This window comes from Delphinus delphis, chromosome 17, assembly GCF_949987515.2.
Source record: "Delphinus delphis chromosome 17, mDelDel1.2, whole genome shotgun sequence".
Classification (NCBI taxonomy): Eukaryota; Metazoa; Chordata; class Mammalia; order Artiodactyla; family Delphinidae; genus Delphinus; species Delphinus delphis.
Genome location: NC_082699.1, coordinates 46,952,534 through 46,978,647, shown reverse-complemented (window position 1 = coordinate 46,978,647; position 26,114 = coordinate 46,952,534). Strand labels below are relative to the sequence as shown.

The following is a 26,114-nucleotide window of genomic DNA, read 5'->3' as shown; positions in this document are numbered from 1 at the left end:
ATGATTTCTCTGATATGACCCTACGATAAGCGCTCTCTGCTGCTGCCCAGGGCCTCCCCTGCTAGTGTACCCTTTAGATAAGACCCCCTCGAAGTTAACCGAAACCCTCCTTTTTGGTTTGAATCGACCAACCTGGACTTGGCTTGGGAACCCCAAAGCACTCCACCCACGGACCCTAATAGAGGCATGTGCCCCAGGTCCCGCCGCTCTCCCTCTGCCGGCACCCCGTCTTGACCTCCCTGCCTTGCCCCCCTCCTCCAGGACCTGTGAGTAATAAACTTCTCTATTTCTCTTTCCCTTGTGGTTTTTTGTTGAACCGTGGCTCACCAACCCATGACACCCCAGGGCTTTACTTAACAAACGTTAATTTAACCAAGTCACATCAGTGACCTTTATTTATCACAGTAGGCAATATAGGACAGAAAGAAAGGAAAGGGTTGTTTCTTATTATAATGACATATCACTAAAGATCAGCCTAATTAAAAATGAAGCAAGTGCTAAAGTGATATTTCAGGAGAAAACAACAAATCCAAGTATAAATGACAACAATGCGGTTGAAACCATCTTTATAAAGCCATTATTACATAAAGCAAACTCTACGTAAATACTAGTTTCTAGCTATGGAGAGGTCAGTGGTAGACTATTTCTATGGGTACTAAAGAAATGTCACATTCAAATCTGAAGGGAGGAGGCATTACTCTGCAATAAAATTAATAATTTTTATTGTAAGGATTTGGCAGTTGGATGCTATTAAATACAAAAAGCCAGAGAAAACAAGTATTCAACTGGAACAATGCTGAGAGACATAACTTGGAAACACAGTTGTTAATGGGAGTTGACAAATAGATTCTGGAAAGAACTAAGGTAAATCTTTATAATATTGCTTTTGGAAGATCCATATCATAAACTATATTATATATTATGTAGGATTGTCTTATGAGAGGTTGTGTTTCAGAGGAAAGAATGTAACTGGCAATATCACCAAATTCAGTAGTAATCATTCTATTTTAATGGCTTTCTATTGTATTTAATATCCTTACCTATAAACCTTTTTTAAGTCGTTCACTTTATAGAAATAAATTGCAAATCATGAAACATTAGCTTACCTCCATTGGCCAACAAGTTCTCCTGAACTTTATCTTTACTATCCTCCAATACGTCAGCCATATACTGAGCCACTTTCTTAACCACCCTTGGGAGAAAAAAAAAAAAAATCAACAATCACTTTCAGGAAAACAACCTAAATTCCATACTATACAATGAACACATTACATAAAGACACGAATTTGACTCTATTTGTTCCAATTACACTATCTGTATAATATAGAACAAATGGGTCCTAACTTCTAAAATAATGTTTTAAGGACAAAAAGCACGAAGATCTTATTACATATGTCAAACTCAACTGAGTAACTGTAGTTTTAAGGAGACCACATGCAATATGTTTACCAAGTCCAGAAAGAAAGTAGTGGAAAGCTAGCAAGAATAAGCTGAAAAACTGGGCAACAGATCTCACTGCACTGCAAAAACAAAGGGGGAAGCAGGAGCTTTCATTCACCAGTTATGTCCTTCCCCTTAGGACAAAAGGGATCCCACAGGCAATAGAATACAAGCAATGGTAACAATGAAGAATGCAGTCCTACACTACTTATTCATTAACTATTTATTGAGCATCTACTATTTGAGAAAAACAATCTAAAGGGGAAACCATGGTGCCAAAACTACTGAGGCATCTGCATATCACCTTCTCAATCCCTTCACTTTATAAATAAAGACACCCCCAGGTATGAAGAGAGTAAGTGACTTAGCCCCAAAAGTCACAAAACCAGTTCCCAGCAGAGCTGTGACTAAAAACGTGGTGTCTTGACTCTGGAGTCTGTTGTTCTTTCCCCCATTCCTTGTCTGCCTCTGGGCCGTGGGTGGGATACAAAAGTATACGCCAAAAATCTAGCTTCCCATTGCTTAAAATCAAAATGGAAAGATACCAAAAAAGACGGATGACTAAATACAAAGCCATCTGTGGTGAGCGCCAGCTGAGATGACCAGGCTACAGACAGAAACGCATAAAGGAAAAAGACTTCACTTCCAGCTACTGTAATCAAAAAAGCATAACGGATCAGGCGCAGGGCAATGAAGGACAGGAATGGTTTTGAAAGGCTGATTAGGTGGGAAGAATGTATATTCTTGCCACAGGGCATCATAGGAGTCAAGATCCAGAGAGATAAGAAAAGCAACGAATGATGAGGGGTCCAGACTGCCGGGAGTGTCGTGCTCAGGAGAAAGGAGGTTGTGCTAGGACGGCCGGCTGGGGCCAGACTGCAGGTAGATTGCCTCTGATGTCAGCCTTTAGGAAGAGGTGTAATATGGTCAAAACAGGACTTCGGACAATTACTCCAATGACTTTGTGCTCAACAACAGGGAGTGTAAACTGGAAGACAAATTAAGAAACTCCTGCAACATGAACCAATAAAGGCCAGAAAGAAGCAACAGAAGGACAAAATGTGAATGACAATCCTATGCGGAATGACCTCAAACCTAAGAAAGTGGAACAAATTCAGAAAAAAATGATGTAAGCCGTAAGTCTTCAACATCTTTAACTTGGGATTTGTCCATACACTTGGCTGTGTCTCCAAAATTCACCCATTCCTTCACAGAAGACAAACCATTATTCCTATATAAGTTGACGAGCATCTTGTAAACAGAACCATCTGCTATGAACATTCCAAAATGTGCATGTTCACAACACTGTAAATCAACTATACTTCTATTTTTTTAAAAAAATGTGCATGTTTACCACAGAAATGGTTCAGAGTGTAGAACTGCCTGGTGTCAAATTTATCAACTTAACATCGCATAACTCAGACCTTGACAATCTCCCTATGCATCTCTACGGGAGTATCCATGACACATGGTAACCTTAAAAAAAAAAAACAAAAAACAAACTGCTCTAATGATCAGATTACTGAAAAAGTATGAACTATAATTTACTCCACCACAATGTTCAGTGTTTAAAAACTGGAACACTCAGTCATTAAGCTAGCATCTGTCAATTCTACCTAAGTCTAACAATCATATGATTTTTAAATTCCTCTTATCTTTCAGGAAGACTGATACAAAGACTAGATTGCGTAACAGTGCAGAAAAGAATAGCTGACAAACTGCATAGGCAACTTGCAATGCTTCTGACCAAATGAACTGCATTTGCCCTAAATACTTACTTCCCTAAAAAATGTGCGCAAACCTTAAACTATACTCAGGACATCCCACTGATGATTTAAAGAAAGATCTAGAGAGCTACTGAGGTGATTTATAAGGATCCAAGTAAGTGTTAATAATTATATTCTCAGGAACCTCCCTTCTCACTGTCCTCTTCGTTGTCATGACCTAACATTGCAATGAGGCTGGTGGGACTGCAGAAAGGACAATCACCTCAGGGGGGGGCAACCACGAAAAGTTTACTTAATTAAAAACCTATAATCAAGAAACCAAGAGACAAAAAACCGACTGATGGTAAGAACTGAGACTATCATCAAAAATTACTTTCACATTTGCTCTACTGAATGCATGGAATTATTAACCCTAAAAGCAGTTTGTTACTTTTGCTTTCATCCTCTCTTTTCCATTTTTATTGCCTAGTGCCTGCCCTTAGCTGACGTTTTCAGTATCTCTTGCATAATCTACTGTAAAACTAGCCCCCAACTGGCCTTTTGCCTCATGAGTACATCTTTAGGTCTATTTATTTACTTACCACATGTTGTTATGTCAAAAGATCTCTCTGCAACACCTCAGCCTCTACTACCAGAGTACTGCATTATGGTGGTTCTATCAATTCAGAAAAGCATAACAGCATAAACAAGAAAACCCTTCTGCACAGATTTTGAGATTAAGTTCCCCTCTATTCAGGTCTGTTCCCTTAAAGCTTTAATCAGAGGTACATTTCTAAGATTCTCCAAAATTCTGGTTTTTTACAAATTATACCTATTTACCTAAGCCCTAAGTATTTAGAAAGCTCTGTACGTCAAGAGTCAAAGGGATTGTAGACTGAGTCTGTCAATTAATCAAAATTCAGAAAGTTATTACGGATCCCATACCCATCTTCAGCTAAAATACACAGTAACTGAATTTCAAGTGACTAAACCTGTAGCCTAGAAAAATCTTTTAATGTAACTGAATTTTGAAGACAAAATCATCACCAAATAAATCTTCAAATAAATGGTATAACAGCCCATGTTCATGAATCAAAGACTTAATATGTCAGGATGGCAATACTGCCCCAATTACCTACAGATTCTACATAATCCCCCTCAAAATTCCAGCTGACTTCTAGCAGATATTTGACATGGTATTCCTAAAATTCAAATGGAAATGAAAGGAACCAAACAGCCAAAATAATCTTGAAAAAGACAAAGTTAAGTTGGAGAGCTCACACTTCCTAATTTCAAAACTTACTACAAAGCTGCAGTAAAGAGGGCAATGTGGTACTGGACAGGAATATGGAATACAAATGAGAGTCCAGAAATAAACCCTTACATTTATGTTCCATGGATTTTTGCAAGGGTGTCAGGACAGTTCAATGGAGAGAGAATAGTCTTTTCAACAAATGGACAACTGGATATCCACATGCAAAAGAATGAAGATGGACTTCTCCCTACCACCATATACAAAATTCACTCAAAATGGATCAAAGACCTAAATGTAAAAACTAAAACTATAAAACTCTTAAGAGAAAATACAGACATAAAACTGTGTGACCTTGGATTAGGCAATGTTTTCTTCCATACAACATCAAAAACACAAGCAACAACAAAAAAGAGATAAATTGGACATTAAAATTAAATGTTTTGTGCTTCAAAGGACACTATCTAGAAAGTGAAGACGACCGACAGAATGAGAGAAAATATTTGCAAGTCATATCTGATAAGAGTTGTATCTACAATATATAAAGAACTCTTACAAGTCAATAATCAAATGACCAATAAGCCAATTAAAAAACAGGCAAAGGATCCAAACAGACATTTCCCCAAAGAAGAAACACAAATGGCTAACAAACACATGAAAAGATGTTAAACACATTATTAGCCATCAGGGAAATGCAAATCAAAAACACAATGAAATTCTCTTTAATATCCACTAGGATGGCTATAATCAAAAATATGGATAGTAACAAGTATTGTCGACAATATGGAGAAATTAGAACCTTCGTACACTGCTGGTGAGACCGTAAAATGGTACAACCACTTTGGAAAACAGTCTGGCAGTTCTTCAAAATGTTAAAAGTACAGTCACATTGACCCAGCAATTCCACTCCTAGGTACATACCCAAGAGAAATGAAAACACATGAGCTCACAAATACTTGTACACAAATATTCATGGTAGCATTATTCATATGAGCCAAAAAATGGAAACAACCTTAATATCCATCAACTGATGAATGGATTAACAAAATGCAGTATATCCTCACAATGTAATATTATTTGGTAATAAAAAGAAATTAAATGTTGACACATGCTACAACACGGATGAACCTTGAAAACATTACACTAAGGAAAAGAAGCCAGTCACAAGAGATGACATATTGTATGATTCCATTTATATGAAATGTCCACAAAAAGCAAACGTGTAGTGTCAGAAAGTAGGTTAGTGGGCAGTGGGGGTTAGGGAGTAACTACTAATGGAAACAGGATGTTTATGGTAGTGGCAGGGGGATGAAAATGTACTAAAATTGATTGTGGTGATGGCTGCACAACTCTGTGAATATATGAAAAATCACTGAATTGTACACTTGAAGTAGGTGAACTGCCTAGCATGTAAATTATATCTCAATAAAAATATTAAAAGGAGTCACCATTTTCACACGTCAAACAGCTGTATTTTATTGCACATTAATTATATCTTCATAAAGATTTACAAAGAAAAAAAAGTCATTGTTTTCTAAAACCATTCCAATAAGCAGAATACACATGTGATAATAAACCCAATGCCCCCGTAGCCTAATAGCAACTCTCATTTTGCTCTAGCCTATGTATATAAATACATTACCCTTCTACAAATGCATCCAGTTTAGCCAGTTCATCCGACAAACCAACCAAGACATCCAGTGTGCCAACCTAGAAGGGAAAAACAACATTTCATTACTGAGATTTCATCCTGTTTTTTTTTTAAACAAGGTAATACAACATCTTGATTTGAAGGGCCTGCAAATCTTAAGTTCTCCATATTTTATTTCATAATATGCAAGTGTGGTTAAAAAATGTTTGCTAGACACTGCAAAGCTATTTATATGTACAAGATAATCCTCTAATTCATGGGCACAGCCACCACTTAGATGTGTAGATTCCACAATAGCAGGCCTGTGCCTCTGCTGGTCCTGCCCAGTGGCAGTGGATCATTTGAAGTCATGGTTTACAAGAGCAGCTCCTAAGCAGGGGTCCAGGGTTGTGCATCAGAGCATCTGTAACTGAAATTGTGGTGTTTCTTTTTAAAGGAAACTTTATGATTATTATTATTTTGGGCCGTGCCACATGGCACACAGGATTTTAGTTCCCTGACCAGGGACTGAACCCGTGCCCCTGCAGTGAAAGCACGCAGTCCTAACCACTGGACCACCAGGGAATTCCCTGTAATTGAATTTGTACTCAACACTGTGTATATGTAAATGAGCGTGTTTTGGAAGAAATGTCCACAGTCTATATCAGTGTATCAAAGGAATTCGTAAGTCCCAAAATACTAAACCAGTGGTTTTAAGTATTTCTTAAATGAGTGTTGTATGTAACTGCCTCATTTGGTTAACCAGAAAAATATAAGTATCATGATCTTTTCCATTCTTTACAGAAGTTCAGTCAACCGATTACTGGCAGCCTGCTTCACTTAGAGGCTGCTACATTACTGATGTTTGATAAATGTTAAATAGATAAACTAGATTAAATAACTAGGATAGATTTGCCAAGTATAATTAAAGAGGTGCAATGGTAAAACATTTACAACATCAGTGAGTATTACATGAATTTAATAACAGAAAAATGGATTCACTGTGATATTTAAGAATACATAGTCCCAAGATTTTTCACTTCTAAAAATCATATTTAAGTAATACATCGAGTATTTTCGTAAGATTTCTCATTAAAATTTAAATTACAATTTAGAACAGCACAAAAGTTTAGGAAAAATGTTATTTTGTTTTGGTAGTTTCCTTCAAGACATCTCAATTTCCTTATTATCTAAAATTTGAAGATCAGAAAGAACAAGATAAGTTTTAAATTATGCCAATCCCTAGAGATGAGAGTTTTCTTTTGAAGGAACCTGGATATCTCATTTCTACCAAAAGGTAAGCAGAGACAACTGTCCTCTCCTTCATGATGAACGATTTTGCACAGCACAGTTTTACCTTTAAGTCAGGAATGTTGAACTTTGAAGTAGCTGCAAGATTGTTGTTCTTCGTAGTTGCCGCATGCAATTTCTCCCATGTTTGCTGACATGTTTTCTCCCCAGGAGCTGATATAAGCCAGAACTCAGTCATGTTGGTTACCAGATATTTCTTCCAAAATCAAGACAGACTCTGAAATGTAAAACAAAACAAACTAAAAGTACATTCAATATCACTTGTTTCTAAATTATTTCTGAGTGATAAGCATAGCCTGTTGCAAAACTATCAATAATTCAACACTGGCATACAATCCTAAGCAAAGTCAAATCTACTTACCTGGATGTAAATCCATATAAATGGTAAATGGTGATTTATTTATGATACTAGGAGAAAGAGATGATAAAGACCTAATACATGAAGTACATAATTTTTTTAAATTACAAAACATCCTAAAATGGGAATTAGTCAAGAAGTGAGACTACCCAAAATATCAGCCACCAATAGTTTCATTCCACAAAAGAAGGTGGGAGAGTCACAAATTTATAGGTTTATCTTAAATTTTTAAAACATAAAACCAAAATAGGAAGTAAAAAAACATGCATAACTCTTACCTTTGAAAAAGAATTGAATCAATGCATTTGAACAGTAGCCACCAAATAAATTTGCCACATCTGGCTTAGCAAATCCTACAAGGTCAGCCAAATTGGTGGTTAATTTTCATCCATATTCAATCTAAGGGAATCTCCTCAATCTCTAGCATATACTTAGTGGCCATCAAACGCTTACAAATTTGCAAAAAAAAAAAACAAACTTGACAATCAACCTTGTAAATCAGTCTCTTATTTAAAATATGACTTGGGGCAGGGAGGGATGCATAATACAGCACTATTGGATCTGAATTAAGAGGCTGTGGATCTCCCTTTCCAGAGTTCCATTAAGACAAAACCAACCCTCTTCCACAATCTTTCTCCCTCTCCCCCTTTCCCTCTCTCCCTGACACACACACACACACACACACACACACACACGCATACACACGCACGCACACATGCACACACGCACACAGAGGAAAAGAAAGTCCAAAACCAAATCTACTCAGAATCTAAGTAGGTAAAAAACACAAACACAGAAGAACTCATAATACAATAGTGTCATTATTTCTACTTTAATATGCTTTCATTAGAACCACCATTAACTTTCTACTACCACTGCTTGTTTAACCTTTCCTGAAATTTGGAGTCTTAGGCAGAAAATAACGATCTTACAAAGTTGTCCTGATAATCAATCAAATAATGAATATGAAAGAACTTTGTAAATTTAAATTTCCTTTAAAATGTAAAGTATTATAGTTAATCGCAATGGACTTTCATAATTTCAAAAGACAGCTGAAATTAAAGTAATCCTACCGGACTTCCCTGGTGGCACAGTGGTTAAGAATCCGCCTGCCAATGCAGGAGACAAGGGTTCGAGCCCTGGTCCGGGAATATCTCACATGCCATGGAGCAACTAAACCCGTGAGCCACAACTACTGAGCCTGCACTCTAGAGCCCGCAAGCCACAGCTACTGAGCCCACGTGCCACAATTACTGAAGCCCGTACTCCTAGAGCCCACGCTCCGCAACAAGAGAAGCCACTGCAATGAGAAGCCTGCGCACCACAACGAAGAACAGCCCCCGCTGGCCACGACAAGAGAAAAGCCCGTGCATAGCATTGAAGACCCAATGCGCATAGCACTGAAGACCCAATGCAGCCAAATAAATAAATAAAATGTTTAAAAATAAATAAAGTAATCCTACCAGGTCATTACACAATTGAAGGTGACCTGAACATATACGCCATTCAATATTCTTATTTTTTTCTAACTTCCATTTCAAGAGCATCTACCACATACTAGGTACTGCTCTAAACGTTTTATACGTTATTATTTCAATTAATCTTCCTAACACCTCTACGAGATACATATCAATCTCCCCACTTATAGATTTTTTTTTAGTAAATTTGTTTATTTATTTTTGGCTGCATTGGGTCTTCATTGCTGCACGTGGGCTTTCTCTAGTTGCAGCGAGCGGGCTTCTCGTTGTGGTGGCTTCTCATTGCAGAGCACGAGCTCTAGGCGTGTGGGCTTCAGTAGCTGTGGCACATGGTCTCAGTAGCTGTGGTGCATGGGCTTAGTTGCTCCGCGGCATATGGGATCTTCCCGGACCAGGGCTCGAATCCGTGTCCCCTGTATTGGCAGGCGGATTCTTAACCATTGCACCACCAGGGAAGTCCCCCACTTACAGATTTAAAAACCTACTCAGAAAGGTTAAACTGGTGAAAATAAAGATGGTGGTATTAAATGAATCTCGAGAATTGTACTTGGGCTTCCCTGGTGGCGCAGTGGTGGAGAGTCTGCCTGCCAATGCAGGGGACACAGGTTCGAGCCCTGGTCTGGGAGGATCCCACATGCCGCGGAGCAACTGGGCCTGTGAGCCACAACTACTGAGACTGCGCGTCTGGAGCCTGTGCTCTGCAACAAGAGGCCGCGATAGTGAGAGGCCCGCGCACCACGATGAAGAGTGGTCCCCGCTTGCCGCAACTAGAGAAAGCCCTCGCACAGAAACAAAGACCTAACAGCCAAAAATAAATAAATTAATAAACTCCTACCCCCACCATCTTAAAAAAAAAAAAAAAGAATTGTACTCTAAGATGATTTTTTCCAACATTCCTAAAAAGGCTGCACTAAGAGCTGCACTCTCTCAAATGGCCGACAAACTAAACACAGATTAATAGTGATGGTAAGCCCAGACAAAGCACTCAGCCTGGCCAGAAAAACAGTATCTGATGACCTGCAGATCACCTCCTCTCCCTGCAAAATGGCAGGTGACAGAATCAATTGTTAAGGTCTTCCTCATGATACTGTTAAATTATCTAAACTGCAGCTTCTTCAAAGACTGTAACCATATGAGCTATTACAGTAGATGTCACTATCATACCACTTAAGAGTTCTAGAAAATCTTTTTCAGCCAGCAGGTTTCCAAAGGATTTCAAGAAATATAGAAAGAGGACCATATTTCCTCATTTATAAATACCTGCCTGACTCTACAGAGCTTTCATCAGGATCCAATGAAATGATGCCATGGTAATTCTAAACAAAACTAGAGTCCCATCCTGCCTCTAAAGGCTGTTCCCAGTGTCCCACGTAGGAAATATCTTGTTTACTTACTACCTTGTAAATGCCACTATTATGCATTTATCACACTATTCTGCCTCATTTTTTTCACAACATCTTTTCCTCTCCACCTGACTGGGAAATCCTGAAGGGCCAGAATCATACCTTCTTTTCTGATGCTCTAAAAACCCAGCATATACAATTCCTGCCAACAGCAGGGATGTTATGAATAAATAAGAGACTTTATGAATAAGTCCTTGCTCGTTTTATGAATAAATGAAATATAATTATAACAATGCCTCTGAACCAATCAAAAAGTCTGATTAGAGAAAAAAAATAGGGGCCAAGAAAAATATTTAAATGTTTTTTAAAGCTTTTTTTTAAAATTTAGTCTTTCAGAAAACAAATTCTAACCTTAGAGTAGTATATAAATTAAAAATCAGTAAAGCTGCAGATTACTAAGCCTTTGTCTTTCATTATTTTACAGGTGAATATAGAAATATAAAAGAGAGGGATTGAGAAAGAACCTGTTGGTACTTCAGGCAAAGCCATGGCCTCAATTCTTCTATCCTCTGGTCAAAGCAAACTATATAAGAGGAGTCTGATGCGAAAGACAAGCGACTTAAGTATCTAAGGATAAATGTAAGAACTGCCTATGAGAAGAGCATCAATAAGACTTCTGCAAAATCCCTGTTTTTTGGTCCATTGTTATCCTGTCACTTAAACAAGTCACATAAAAAATTTCTCTTTGAAACTGAAGTACAATTTACGCTCAGTTCCAAAAAATCCCTATCTTTGCAGATGAACATATTTGTCAGGGGGAGGTCAAAAAGTGAAATCCCTGTTGCTAAACACATTTCCCCTTCTGAGCCACACAGACAGTCAAGACTGGTGTCCACTGGTTATCATCTCACCCAAGGTCTGGACACCTCCACTTCCGCTGACTGCTTCAACTGACTTGTTTTTATGCCTAATTATTTCCCTTTGTTTCATCTTGTATATTGGAAGTCAGGCATAAATATAGGCAAATCATGTGTTAAGCAAAAGAGAAAATGATTTAAAAGGCATTCCTCAAGACTCAGATCAAGGTTTAAGTCCCTCTGCTATATGTGTGTACACAGTTGCTCTCTTGATGATCTTATTTATACTCAAGGCAATTCCAGTCTAGATGCTGAACACTATTCTAAATTGTATCTCCAGCCTAGGCTACTCTGCTGCATCTAGAGCTGTACCCAACAAGTCTCCACAGCTGACTACAAGACATCTCCATCTGGATGTCTCCAAAAAAACCCAACATTTCTAGTCAAACTCCTAATGGCTTCCCCAAAACCTGGTCCTACTCCAGTGTTCCCTGAGTTAGCATAGTTAGTACCCCTGCAACATTAGACAACTATCAATAGAATTGTCAAATGTCATCAAGATAGCAGCCAACACTTATTGTGCACTTCCTATCTACCAGCACCAGTCAAAACACTTTACAAGGATTAACTCATTTGGTATATCTCATGGATAGTGGTTACAAATGAAGAAACCAAGGCACAGAAAATGCCTCATACATTATATGAAATATATAGTACAATATGTATCATGTCATATATCATATAAGTGCATATATTACATGCTAAGGATGAATGTATTATATGCTCTCACAGCACCTTTTAAGTATTTCCCTGAGCAACACTTTTTATTGCTGTCTTTCTACCAAATAAACTGTGCATTAGGGTAGGTGGAAACCATGATAGCTTTTGCTCACAACCGTACTCTCAGTACCTGGTACAGAGGCTGGTATGTAGAACCTCAAAAAGTATTTGTTGGGCTTCCCTGGTGGCACAGTGGTTGAGAGTCCACCTGCCGATGCAGGGGACACGGGTTCGTGCCCCGGTCCGGGAAGATCCCACGTGCCAAGGAGCAGCTGGGCCCGTGGGCCATGGCTGCTGAGCCTGCACGTCCGGAGCCTGAGCTCCGCAATGGGAGAGGCCACGGCAGTGAGAGGCCCACGTACCGCAAAAAAAAAAAAAAAAAAAGTATTTGCTGAATATTCTTGAATGAATAAGTAACTGTGAAGATTAAGTACGATAATAAAGTTAAAATACCTGGCTTATAACTGGTTCGCTCCCTTCACTTCCTCCATATTTTTTAAAGTCAATTTCATCGAAATATAATTTATATACAATAAAATGCACCCATTACAAGAGTACAATTTGATGAGTTTTTGACAAACATATACACCTGTATAACCACCACCAAAATCAAGATTAAGAACATTTCTGTCTTCCCAAAGCCTTCCCTCACACCAAGGCCCAGTCAATCCCTACCCTACTGCTGGCCCTGGGCAGGTGCCTATCTGCTTTCTGTCACACTATAGATTCATTTGGCCCGATGCAGAATTTCATTGTAAATGCAAGTGCACACTGCGTACTCTTTTGTATCTGGCTTCTTTTGCTCAGCATGTCTGTGATATTTGTCTATGGCCTGTGTATCAGTAGCAGTTCATTCTGTTTTATTGCTTAGTGTTCCGTGACATGAATGTACAATGGTTTGCTTACCCATTCACCTGCTGATAGACATTTGGACGATTACTGGTTTGGGGCCATTAACAATAAAGGTGCTATGAATATTCCTCTACAAAGCTTTTGTGAAAATACACATTCATTTCTCTTGGATAACCATCTAGAAGTGGAATTTCTGAGTTGAATGATTAGCATATATTTAACTTTATAAGAAGCCACCAAACTGTTTTCCAAAGTAGATGTAATATTTTATATTCTCATTAGCAAGATACACAGTTCCAGTTGTTTCACATGCCCACCAACACTTAGTGCTGTCAGCCTTTTTATTTTCAGCCATTCCAGGGGGTTGCAGGGGAATCTCACATTTCCACAATGACTACAAAGTTCAGGATTTTTTCATGTTCTTATCAACCATTTGTATATCTTCTTTTGTGAAGTTTCTATTCAAATCTTTTGTGAAATTTCTATTCAAATCTTGTGCCCAATTTTTTAAAAAGCTGCATTGATCTTACTGAGTTGTAGGAATTTTTTGTATGATCCTGATACAATTTGAGAGGTGTGTGTGTGCGTGTGTATTTCTTACATATTTTCTCGTGTCTTGCCCTTTCTTAATGGTGTTTTTGAGTAGAAGTTTTCAATTCTGATGTCCAGTTTACTGACTTTTTCTTTTATAATATATGAGTTCTGACATAAGAAAAATCTGCCTACCCCAGAGTCACAAGGATTTATCCTGTTTGGAGTTCAGAGAGATTCTTGAATCTGTGTTTATAGTTTTCAACATTCACTCATTATTTTCTTCAAATTTCTTTCCTGCTTCTCTTTCCCTTTTTTTGAGACAAAAATGGCATGTATATTAAACCACCTGATATTGTCCCACAGGTCACTGAGCTTCCATTCACTTTTTTTTTAAAATAACTTTATTTATTTATTTATTTTTAACTTTGGCTGCGATGGGTCTTCGTTGCTGCGTGCAGGCTTTCTCTAGTTGCAGAGAGTGGGGGCTCCTCTTGTTGCAGAGCACAGGCTCTAGGCGCACGTGGGCTTTAGTTGTGGCATGTGGGCTCAGTAGCTGTGAGCTTGTGGGCTGCAGAGCACAGGCTCCATAGCTGTGGCGCCTGGGCTTAGCTGCTCCACAGCATGTGGGATCTTCCCGGACCAGGGCTCGAACCCGTCTCCCCTGCATTGGCAGGCGGACTCCCAACCACTGTGCCACCAGGGAAGTCCCCCATTCACTTTTTTAAATTGTTTTCCTCTCTGGGCTTCAGTTTGGATACTTTCTTGCTACATCTTCTAGCTGGCTGACTTTTTCTTTAAAGTAATCTATTTGTCTCATGAAGTGAGTTTTTCACTTTAGATGTATTTTTCACCTTTATAAGTTCCATCTTTTAAAACTTCTCTTTCCTCATTATGTTCATGTTTTCTGTAAATTCTGAGCATATTTACAATTCACAACATTAAACTGCTGATCACTGGATTTTGTTTTCTTCCTTTTAAGAATGTTGTGCTTTGTTCTGGCGGTTACCTTACTTGAGCTTTAGCATGCTTCATTTCAAGGCTTGTTTTTATACTTTGTCAGGCTAAGTCTAAAGCTTTACTCTAGGGCTAATGTAGCCTTTCTACTAAGATCTGATCGTCTGGAGATTCCATGGGATGCCCCAGGGATTCAATAAGGTATTCATACGCCTTCCGGCCCCATGAGCTCTGGCAACTGTCTAAAGTTCTCTAGTCATTCTTTGCCAGGCCTCCTACAGAGAGAGACTCCTTTACAGATGGTGGGTTTTCTGTCTAGCTCCCTCCTGTCAGCCTATCCAACCCGCGAATTCTAGCCAGATAAGCCTTCCCCAACTCCAAGCCTCCTCAACTCAGCAAGACCAACATGCTCTGCTTGGTCTCCTCTAAACCATGGTCCAGAGAGTGACTCCAGGCAGAAAGCCAGAGGGATTATAGAGCTCATTTCATTTGTTTCCTGTCTCTTGGTTCCTGTATTACCTCTGTTGTCCAATAACTGGAAGCAGTTTTTTCATATATTTTATCCAATTTTCTAGTTGTTTATGGTGGGAAAGCAAGTATGGTACCAGTTATTCCACGGTGGGCAGAAGCGGAAGTCTCCTCTTGTTTTGCTGTATGTATGGTTCCTGAGTTTTTGGTTTTGCTAGGGATTCGACCACAACCTCCCAGTCCCTCAGCCCCATGCTTTAACATTTAATAGAAAACAGGATTAACAAAAATGAACGTGAGAAATGTAACAAGTCTAGGCTGAAAGACTGTAATAATACTATGTGTGGGAAGAATGGAGCACTGCTTTGGCAGTAAAGTGGAGAAATGTTCATTTCCGTTTAAAAAAAAAAAGGACAGATGTAGCTTGAATAAAAGTCCCACACATATGTGTCATTAATTTTGCAAATGTATAGCATGCTCTAATGATTGATAAAATATAAATTCATTAAAAAGCATTAATAAAGACATAATAACTTGCCATCATTAATATTTCCTCAATCTAAAATAATTATATATCACAGGATAACCCAAAAAAGTTCTGTAACTTTTTTAAAAAGGGACAATTTCTAGAAGGCAGTTTGTCAATGTTAATCAAAAGCCATAAAAACGTTGACACAGCTTTAAGAAAGAAGACTATATATAGGTATAAACATTAAATTGTTTTAAAAAACCCATTAAAGATTATCTCTTGGGAGTGGATTATGAATGTTCATTTTCATTCTTTCTGCGTATTCCTGTTTCCTAATTTTTTATTAATGAATTACTACATGTAAATGCCAGAAAAACCCCACACACTTCATTAAAAAAAAAAAAAGTGGGGTAATATCCTCACACTTGAAAACACTGAAAAGTTTAGAGACCGTTAAATGGCATGGCAACAAAGAACCCTGGGTATAAATACAAAAGATAAAGGCAAAGCTGGTTAGTAAAGCTGGTTAGTAGTAGCTGTGTCTGAAGTATGAGATCAAGGTTGGTAAACAGCCTTTTTATCTCACTGGGAATTTCAGTCAGAAAGAACCTAAATGCCAACTTCAGGAAGCATAGTGTAACGGCCACAGCACTGAACTGAGAATATGAAGACTTGGAATCTAATCCCAATTCTGCATATCACTGTCTGCGTAAATTTCATTTGTAAAATGAGAGGACTGGACTACCATATCCAGGATCCTTTTTTGCTCCTGTATTCCATGAATCTATACTGGCTAAGACCCAGGATTCTTTTTTTTTTTCCTATTTTCTTGTTAAGTCCCTCAAGTAAATCAGATGATCGGACAGGTTTCAGAACCACTACAGTAAAACAGGAATTTCCATGATTATATAGTGAGTTACATAGTAAATGTTACAAGAAATGGCAAATATTCCTTAATAAGATGGCTAAATGTCATACCATCATTATCAAGAATCACGCAGCATTGTTAGTTCTATAATACAGGAATGATTTTTGTTCTATGGAGTTCAGAAACCTTAACTACATGAACCCACGTTTTGCATGCTTTCTATGGCAGCTTACAAAGTTAAAAAGTGAAAAGCAATATGATATATGAAATCAAGTACAGAACAATACGAAATCTGGGTAAACTACTGCTTTGCTCAAGAAATACACAATTTTATTTCATTTATGAAGGACAGAACATAGAGGATTTTAATGCCCTTCGTACAAATAGGTGGTTTTGTGACCATAGTGTTAGAATCCGGATTCATTCCCAAAACTTCTTGAAAAACTTTTCCAGCACTAAAAACATTGCTCTAGGGCTTCCCTGGTGGCACAGTGGTTGGCAGTCCGCCTGCCGATGCAGGGGACACAGGTTCATGCCCCAGTCCGGGAAGATCCCACGTGCCGCGGAGCGGCTGCCACCAGTGGCTGAGCCTTGGCCGCTGAGCCTGTGCGTCCGGAGCCTGTGCTCCGCAACGGGAGAGGCCGCAACAGTGAGAGGCCCACGTACCGCAAAAAACAAAAAAAAAAAACATTGCTCTAGGTGATAGGAGGCTGAGTTACTTACAAAAACTTATGCCCCTAGTCCTGCTTCTGCTCAGAAATAAAATTCAAATCTCCCATTCTTCACAGTCATCACTACTAATGTCCTTCGTCTGAGTTTTTCTGCCTCATCTTCACAATGTTCTGACCTCCCTTCATCCATCTTTACCTCAGGCCTGCCTGTAGTCTCTTTCTTACTTGCCTCTGCTCAACAGTCCATTTTGCAGAAAGCAACCTCTTTCCTATTTCAATCAACTCAAAATTCTCTTAACAAAAAGATTTCCGCAACCAAGTCCAACCATGCACCAAATCCATTCATATAATCCCAAACTATTTCTCCCTCAACCCGCATGTCCACTGAAATCCATATAATAGACTGCATTAAAGCAGACATCTATTTTACGTTTTTTTCCGCCCAAATATCTGTTTGACTGTAACTGCTTTCAAGTTAGGGTCGTATCATTCATCAAATGTTTTAGGTGCTTAAATTCCCAGAACTGTGGTAAGCTCCCAGAACTGTGGTAAGAAGCAAAACAAAATGTACTCCCTGTCTTGAAGGAGCTTATACTTGTGTGTGGGGGTGTGTATGTGTGTGTAGGCCTCTACAAGTAGGTAGGTCTGTGTGTGCAGGGAAAGGTAGGAAAACAATGCAGATGACAAGATAAAAAAAAAAAAAATCAAGGCAGAATACACTGGAGGCACAAGAGAAACACTAGTCAAATTTTAAAACACTTCTATCTTGTCTGACTACAATAAGTATTTTTTTGTTTTTAAAGCAGTAACAATTCTTTTTCAAAATGGAAGGAAGGAAAAGAGAGAAGAAAGGAAATCCTGGGTCCAAATCTCTGAGACTGTTAATTTCATTACTGTATCACCCACTTATGAGAATTTAAAGGCAGTGGATTATTTTCCTACGGCAAGGATTTGAATTTAAAATAAAAAAAGTAGTAATTATCACAACAACACAAAAGGTGGGGATAAGAAACCCAAACAGCTACTAGCATTTCTTTTGTAAATGAAGGTATCAGCCTGACCCAGGATAGGAGCAACCACAGAAAACAGTACAGCACCCCTATACGTGCTCCAATACTTAAGTCCTTTTAATGCTTTCAAGGAACCAATATTTTAGTCTCTGAAATGCAACCACCTTTCACAGCAAATTAAATTTCTCAATAAAGGCTGAACGTGGTCTAAATGCAAAACAACTTCCTTTTTCAGTCCTTGAAAATACCAAGTCGTTTACTAAAGTGACTTATTTCAACAGGCACAAGAAGGCATACCTCAGATATCAGTGAAATATCACATAGCCTTCCAATTGTGACACATCAACTTTTAACAGAATTGATCAGTGCAAAACATTTACCACAATCCATTCATCTTAAAAAGTTGCTACATCCTTCCCCTAGAAATTTTTAACACCATACAAACGAAGAGTAAGAATAACTGTTTCCTCTCTGAATGTTAAAATTCTAGCCTTCATAACAGAAGCACCTTAACTGGGATTGTGGGAGGGACTTGCTCACAATAAAACTTGTTTTAGAAGTTCCCAACAACAATGGGGGATTTTACCTTCCAAGAGACTTTGTCATTCATACAGAAGGAAATTTTTAAATTATCAGGACACACATCTTTAAAAAATCTTAACTTTTGTGTTGTTTTGTTTTCAACTGAAACAGTACCTATAAATGCTCTATAATCCTTTTAAGAATTACCTGAATTTCATGCCATAAATATACTGAAATATGAAAGACAATTTAATCTTTGATGTATTTTATAACCAACTGCCGTCTTTTTATTTTACAGTTGGCTAGAAATAAATGTGTAAGAACCAAGCCTTACTTAGGCATAGATGCTGATCATAAAACCTGAAACCAGCTAGAAAGGTAACAACTCATAACACAATGTTAAAAACCTCTTGCAATTTCTGCTAAAGCAAGCTGAATCAACAGGCAAGGAGGGCACTGTACCCCCATTACTAAAGGAACCATCGGAACCTTCTGAGGGCCCAGAGACTTTCTCTCTGCCACAGGCAACTCAACACTGACCCAGGGAGCAAACAATTCCTTCCATGCCAGGCAACTCCCTGATTCTACACTCATGGCTCCCAAAACGTTACTTCCCTTCTCTTTCAGGCTGTTATTTTATAACAGTGACTGGACCACAGCACCATGTTTTCCACGAGAAGGTGCTGATATCTCTAAGACAATGTATTCTAGCCTGAAATTCAACAAGCCAAGGATCTAAAACAAGCTTGTCGCCCCCAATTCATCACTCAAGTAAGCTTGAGATCCTGATTCCTGGTAATGACAACCACTTATTGAATATGTGCTATGTGATTAGCACTTCAATATGCTAAGCAATTTTGTAGTTGATTCCTTCAAAGAAGATGGTATCACCAACCCCACTTGCAGATGAGAGAACAGTTAATGAAATTTCTTGCCCAAGGCCACAGAGCTAGTGACTACATACATTTCACTTGCTAGTTTATTAAAACACTGCTCTTAACCTCTATATCCCCAACATCTAGTAGAGGGCCTGTCACTAACAAGCACTCGGATATGTGTCCCATAAGTAAAGGATGGCACCACATGGGGTGTTTCACAACCAAATGGTACCTCTCTCCACCAGGAAGAGCTTGGAAATGTCTGGGAGCATTTTAGGTTGTCCCAACGTGGGGGCCACTACCACCATGTAGCGGATGGGGACCAAACAAGGGACAGTCCTGTCCAAAATGCCAAAAGCACCCACTGAGGAACACTGAACTATAGGCTGGTTCACAAAGAAAACCTTTCATGGTAAAGTCAATCCACATGTTAACCAGCTTAATTTATAAATAACTTCCTATTCATGGATAGTTTGCTTAAAATATCTTAAAAGATACATCAATCTCTTTCTATAAAACACCATTTTTGCATTTACCTGCATTTTATTTTCAAGTACAGAGCTAAGGCTCCATCTTCTATCCTATGATGTAACCAAAGCACATCTCCTCCACTGCCCACAGGGCTCCTCTTGGAACTCTATAAATGTATAGCAGATTTGCTACACATCTGGAACAGGATTTTGCTTCATTATCAAGAATACAGTTTGAATTTTCTAGTTCCAAGGTTCACTCTTGTCAAAGGGAAATTTTAGACTGCCCTGCTTCACTGCCTGAGCTATCTTGCCAAGGCCACCGTGCTAATGGTTTCTACTATGTCTTCAAAACATCAGTGAAATGTGAACCAAACATGAATTAGTTTATAACTAAAATGGTATAAAATTCCACATCCAAAGGGTGAAAAAGGTTTACTCCAGCACATAGATCAGAATATGTACAAGAATAAAATTTAACTAGGAGGTATTTGGTCAGAACTGCAGCAACGCCTAAGCAGGCTCAAGTGCAAAAGGAAGACTGACCGCTTGGGGATTGGAGCACAAGAAGATCCTTTGGCAAAGGTTTATTTTGGCATACCAGCTTTGCTCTTTAGCCAATGCAACTATGTCGCAAGCTGTGGAAATAATTACAGAATCAAAATTTTGAAGCCCAAACGTTTCTTTTTAGGTAGAGAAAACTAATGTAAATAAGGCTCTTAAGACTAATATGCCAAAAAATAAAAATGATCATTTCCTGCCCAGTTCTAAAAGCAGTATTACACTAACCACCTAGCTCTCAGCATTTACTTTAGTCAGATCCCGAGTACTGTTTCTTTAGATTTTATCTAGTCCCTGCAAGATACACCAAAAGAGTCTGAGACACAAACCCGAGGCTCCGTCTTCAGCACAATTTGAGACTTGCTTGTTGCCAAAGAACCGTGATTGACAAGCTGAGTACCTTTTGCCCACCTTGTTGCTCATTATCTCCTCCAGCTGAACTGTAAACTGAACCGCTTCACCCAAGCCAACAGAAAAGCTGTTTTTAAAGCACTGACCACCACTGCCAAATCCCTTTGAAGCTGTCCTACTCAAAAAGGTTCACCAAAAGTGCTGAATCAGAGATTACAGTGCACTACAAAAAACTCACCCTTCTCTCTAGATGTGATTGTGGTTAAGTACTGTGCAGGTAATCGGCAATCAGAAGACGACAGAAGTTATGCTAGACTTAAACACATCACTTGATGTCCATTTCTAGGTCCAAGGGTCTAGATAGGTCCCTAACTATACAATGAATGGCATTTTCATCTACTTTCTCTCAAAGACCTGTGAGAACAAAATAAACATGAAAGGTAATTCCTGTGACTACTGTTCAATAGAAGATGTTCCGGAGTAGATGACAGTACCAAAGGATAAGTTTGGAAGGCCAAAACAGATCTTTGCAAAGGAGTCTCCCCTCAACCCCCAAAGGATCCAGTCTCCCCTGTGTACTTCAGGACTGCTTTGGGGGTAGCTATAACTACCCTCAGTGAAGAGTGCAAACAGAATCTAACCAAACTTTCCTTCCCCTTACTCCTCTGTTTCTCAGGTGATTCAATTTGCCCGTGTGATTCTCCCCTCAAGCTCCTTTTCAGGGGTTTCTTGCCTACCCTTCCCCCATTCTAATAAAAAATGGTTTGAGTTCTCTGGATTCTCGTTCTTTCCCCTGCCCACAAGGACCCTGCGTCCTCTCTGAAGGGCTCCTAGACCCTTTAAACTGCCACCCCCATAGCAAGCGCGTACACCCAGTGGAGGCTCTCGCGGTCGCTGTGACCTCACACACACCACCCCGGATCTTCATCTGGGCCACTCAGCCACCTTTCATCCCCCTCAATCAAGCGGACGAGCATTCACTGGGATCCTCACCCCAATCCAAGGAGAAATGTCCCAGACCGGAATTTTTATTTCTTCCTCTGCCACTGAGTACCCCCTGGGGCCCTTTCTCTTTTTCCCTCCTTCCTCTTCCCTAGAGACAGAACCTAGGCCCAAGGCGGCGACGAACCCGCGCCGAGAAACCAGACACAGCCGCCCAACCGGCTCCAACGCCTCAGCCTCGGCCCCCGCGCCCGCCCCCATCCCTCCCCGGCCGCGACCGCAGCGCAAGCTTCGGCCTGGCCGGGGCTCCCCATCCGGTGTAGCCATCGCTCACTGACCCAGGGAAGTGTCAAACGAGGAAGTGGCAGCAGTAACAGGTACAGAGGTGTACAGCCTGGCAGACGTTAACGGCTCAGCGCTCCATCCCTACCCGACCTAATCTCCGGCCTCACAGCTTCCTCGACCCCAGAGCCCACGAAGCAAGTCACGTGCCAGCGGGAGCGGTCAGCTGACCGCGGCGCTCGCCGCTCCGCCTACGCGCGCGCCACTGCGCAGCCGCCGCGGCCGAGCCCTCGAAAGAGGGGCGGGGCCGGGCGGGGCGGGGCGGGCCTGGGAGGCTCTCGGGGGATCCAAGGAGAACCGGGAGTCGCGGCTGGCGGCCGCTGTTCCGCGATTGGGTAGGGTTCCTGCTTCTCCCTGTGTCCGGCCCGAGTCGCGTGCGCCACTTGTGAATTTCATGGCCACCATCCCTACGGTTATCCCACTTCTTCAGGTTTCTGCAGTTTGGAATTTGTCTCCAGCCCCTACACAGGCTTCTCCACTCGGGGTTTTCTTCGGACAGCCCGGTTTTCTGAGTAATATCCTTAATAGTTCACTTCGGCCGCTGATTCACCTTTTCCTTCCAGTCCACTTCAGGTTAATTCCATAAATGTTCATGGAGCATTTACTGTGCGATAGTCACTGTGCGAATTTTCTTAGGATTATCTGCTGGCGTGAATCACTCCTTGCAGGAGAGAGCCTGTTTTCTAGTTCAGGGGTATGTGAGGCGTGTATTAAATATCATAAATAGTTGGCACCACATTAGATAGTGGGAAACCAAGTAAGGTTACGCGGCAAAGGCATGGACAGGAGAAATCATGTCCTTTGGGGGAAAAAAAGGTAGCAAGCCGCTCTTTTGAGCCCTGCATATTTCATTGGCTGGGGAAGGTAGGTGGTATTATTCTAATTTAGAACATAGTTTTAGAAATGGTAAAGAACTTTGTGATTTTCTAATTCAGTGCTTTTATATTTACAAATGGAGAAGGTGAAGAGCCAGAGGTCACAGAGCTGTTTAGCACAAGAGAATAGACATACCTGGTTTTAAATCCTGGCTCCACTGCTGACCAGCTATGTGACCTCAGGCCTGTAAACTTCAGCTTCTTCACCTGTAAAATGGCGGTAATAATACATCCCTTATAGGGGTGTTGTGAAGATTAAATGACGTGTACATTTGGCATAGTGCCTGGCACATATGAAACACCCAGTAAATGGTTGCTATTATTACTATATATTATAGGACCCAGGTTTTTTGACCTATCTTATGCCTTTTCTGCTGTTGTGTCCCTGCAGAAATTCACCACAGAATTTCTTAGAGACTTAGTAATACATCGGACAAAAAGTAACAACCAACCAACCTATCCCCAACCTGATGCTTTTCACCAGTTTTGGGTGATGTGCAGGCAATTCCAACAACCAGTTCTGTAACACAACTTTGGAAACTTGTCAGGAATTCCAAGGGCTTTATCTGGCATCACAAAACATGGGCCTAAAGGCAATGTTTTGTTAGATCTGTACTGTCCAATACAACTTTCTTCAGTGGTGGAAATGGTATTCTGTGCTGTCCATATCGTATCCACTAGACTTACATGGCTCTTGAGCAGTTGATGTGTGGCTAGTGTGACTGAAGGACTGAATTTTAAAATTTATTTCACTTTAATTAATAAAAATTTAAATACCCAGAGGAGGCTAGTGACAACTGCTTTGGGCAGTGCAATATTAGGGTCTGCATTTAAAACCTTTTGGTTTCTTTATGTTTGCATATGGCCCTGAAGCAGAATTCTCATGTCCATTTCTTAATTTTTGAACTCGAGTACATCTACTTCTGATGTCCAGACACTTTCCAATGTTTTAAACACCATGTTATACTTGAGAGGCAGTATAATGTAGTGCTCAATAAATGTTAGCTCTAATTATCATTAGACCTAGCATATCTCATTTAAAAATCTAGCAAATATGTTTAGAATAAGCAGGGCATGATTGCTTTCTAATGGCTTCTAATAGTAAGGGAACGTATTTTACAAAGAGTGCGAAGCTTGCTTTTTGATACAATGCATAGGAGCATCCTAGGTATCTAAGTATGTGTAACAGGCATGACACACCTTTTCCTCCATTTCCAAGTATCTAAATATTCCCCATCTGGAAGCACCTTCTAAGGCTTAAAGCACTGAAAAAATGTGTAGAGAAGATATTTTTTTCCTCATAATTTTGTCAAGGGAAAAAGATAAATGTTTTAATGAAACAAAGTGGGGAAAGTATTTGAAACTACTAGGACAATAGGAATCAAAATCATTTTTCACCCCCCTATAATATTAAAAATATCTTGAAAGTTGGTACTGATATTCCTCTTAGAAAAGGAAATGTCCTTGTTTAGGAAAATACTTTGATAAACTAGAGGGCTGGAAGATAAACTGAGAGCTTGGGTAAATGGAGACAAAGACACAAAAGACATAAGTAAGCTAGTTTCCAATAGAGATTGGAAAGGAACAGAAATGGGGTGGGGGCGGTGTTGGAATGTGAGGAAGGCATAAGGTGTAGAGAGCAGAGAAAGAAGAAAGCAACACGATAAAGAACTTGAAAAAACACGACTGTTTAGAACCCCGTTTGAGATCCCTTCAATTGCTATGATGTAAATCCATTGCCATCTGCCCAGACGTTTAATGAACTCAAATGCTTTAATGAACTATTTTTTATTTGGTAGAAATTTATGGTATCCAGGTGACATTATATAAAGATCTCAGACAAATTAATCATAACAATACTAAGACCCCCACATGCAAATGAACAAAAAGCACAAAAAATTGAGAAAAAAAGAAATACCACTGGCTAAAACATATAGGGAAATGTACACTCTTACTAGTGCTCAAAAATATAAATAAGATAGCAAATATAAATATTTATCAAAGTAAGTAAATAATATATAAAAATAAATATGAATAAGAACCTGTATTAGCAAAGATAGAAATATGTACATAATAGCCAGTGCTGGTGATGGTGTGATAAGACAGCCTCTTACACTGCTAGTGGAAATGTAAACTGGTACAACTTTTTTTTTTTTTTTTTTTGCGGTATGTGGGCCTCTCACAGTTGTGGCCTCTCCCGTTGCGGAGCACAGGCTCCGGACGCGCAGGCTCAACGGCCATGGCTCACGGGCCTAGCCACTCCGTGGCATGTGGGATCTTCCCGAACCGGGGTACAAACCCGTGTCCCCTGCATTGGCAGGCGGACTGTCAACCACTGCGCCACCAGGGAAGCCCGGTACAACTTTTATAGTCAGCAATTTGACAATATGGATGAGAAGCCTTAAAAATGCTTATTCCATTTTGATCCATATTAGGATGGAAATAATGGAAAAGGTAGGAAAATATTTATGCAAAATATATTCATTACAATATAACGTCTGTTTTCATCATCAACAACATTAAAGATTTAGTTGAAGAACTAAGCCCCAATGAAGATGAAGCACTGAAAATGATTTGATGTATATATCTGGAATTTTTAGAAGATAATGTTCAGGGTTAATGAATAGGATACACTGGGGAATTCCCTGGTGCTCCAGTGGTTAAGACTCCATGCTTTCACTGCTGAGGGCCTGGGTTTAATCCCTGGTCAGGGAACTAAGATCCCCCAAGCCATGCGGCACAGCCAAAAAAAAAAGAGTAGGATACAGTAGGCCAGTGGGTCTCAGCTAGAGGACATTTGGCGATGTCTGGAGACGTTTTTGCTTGTCACAACCTGTGGAGAGGGAGACGCTACTGGTATCTACTGAAGTCAGGGTAGAAATCAAGGACACTGCTAAACATCGTACAATGCACAGGACAGCTCCACAACAAAGAATTATCTGATCCCAAAAGTCAGTAGTGCTGAGGCTGAGAACCCTAGTACTAGACCCACAGGTTCTCAGAGTCCCAAATTCTTGACGAACAACATAGTATGTAATACTCTCAGTTTTTTATCTGTGAAACTGAGACAATATTAACCTCTGTTTTAAGAATTACCTGGAATCATGTAATAAGTTATGGTCACACTGCTGCTTTGAGATGTCAGCTAGGCTCACTCACTAGCTAGGAGCTTGGCTCCTGTATGCCAGCCTC

At 39.8% G+C, this 26,114-nt stretch overlaps 1 protein-coding gene across 2 annotated transcripts in view; it reads right to left on the bottom strand.

The window, feature by feature from the left end:
* ATP6V1C1 (ATPase H+ transporting V1 subunit C1) overlaps nt 1–22,198 on the bottom strand; it is a 40,275-nt gene extending 18,077 nt beyond the window's left edge. Inside the window, exons 1-5 of one of the 2 annotated variants that reach the window (XM_059995020.1) lie at nt 22,044–22,196; nt 7,976–8,050; nt 7,386–7,556; nt 6,041–6,108; nt 1,107–1,192 (exon numbers count right to left, since the gene is read on the bottom strand). In XM_059995020.1, the coding sequence (XP_059851003.1) occupies nt 1,107–1,192; nt 6,041–6,108; nt 7,386–7,517 (286 nt within the window). In that variant the 5' untranslated portion in view covers nt 7,518–7,556; nt 7,976–8,050; nt 22,044–22,196. Of the gene's footprint in view, nt 1–1,106; nt 1,193–6,040; nt 6,109–7,385; nt 7,557–7,975; nt 8,051–22,043 lie in introns of both variants that reach the window. The other variant, XM_059995019.1, reaches the window with a different exon arrangement.
* Nucleotides 22,199–26,114: the final 3,916 nt, after the last annotated feature.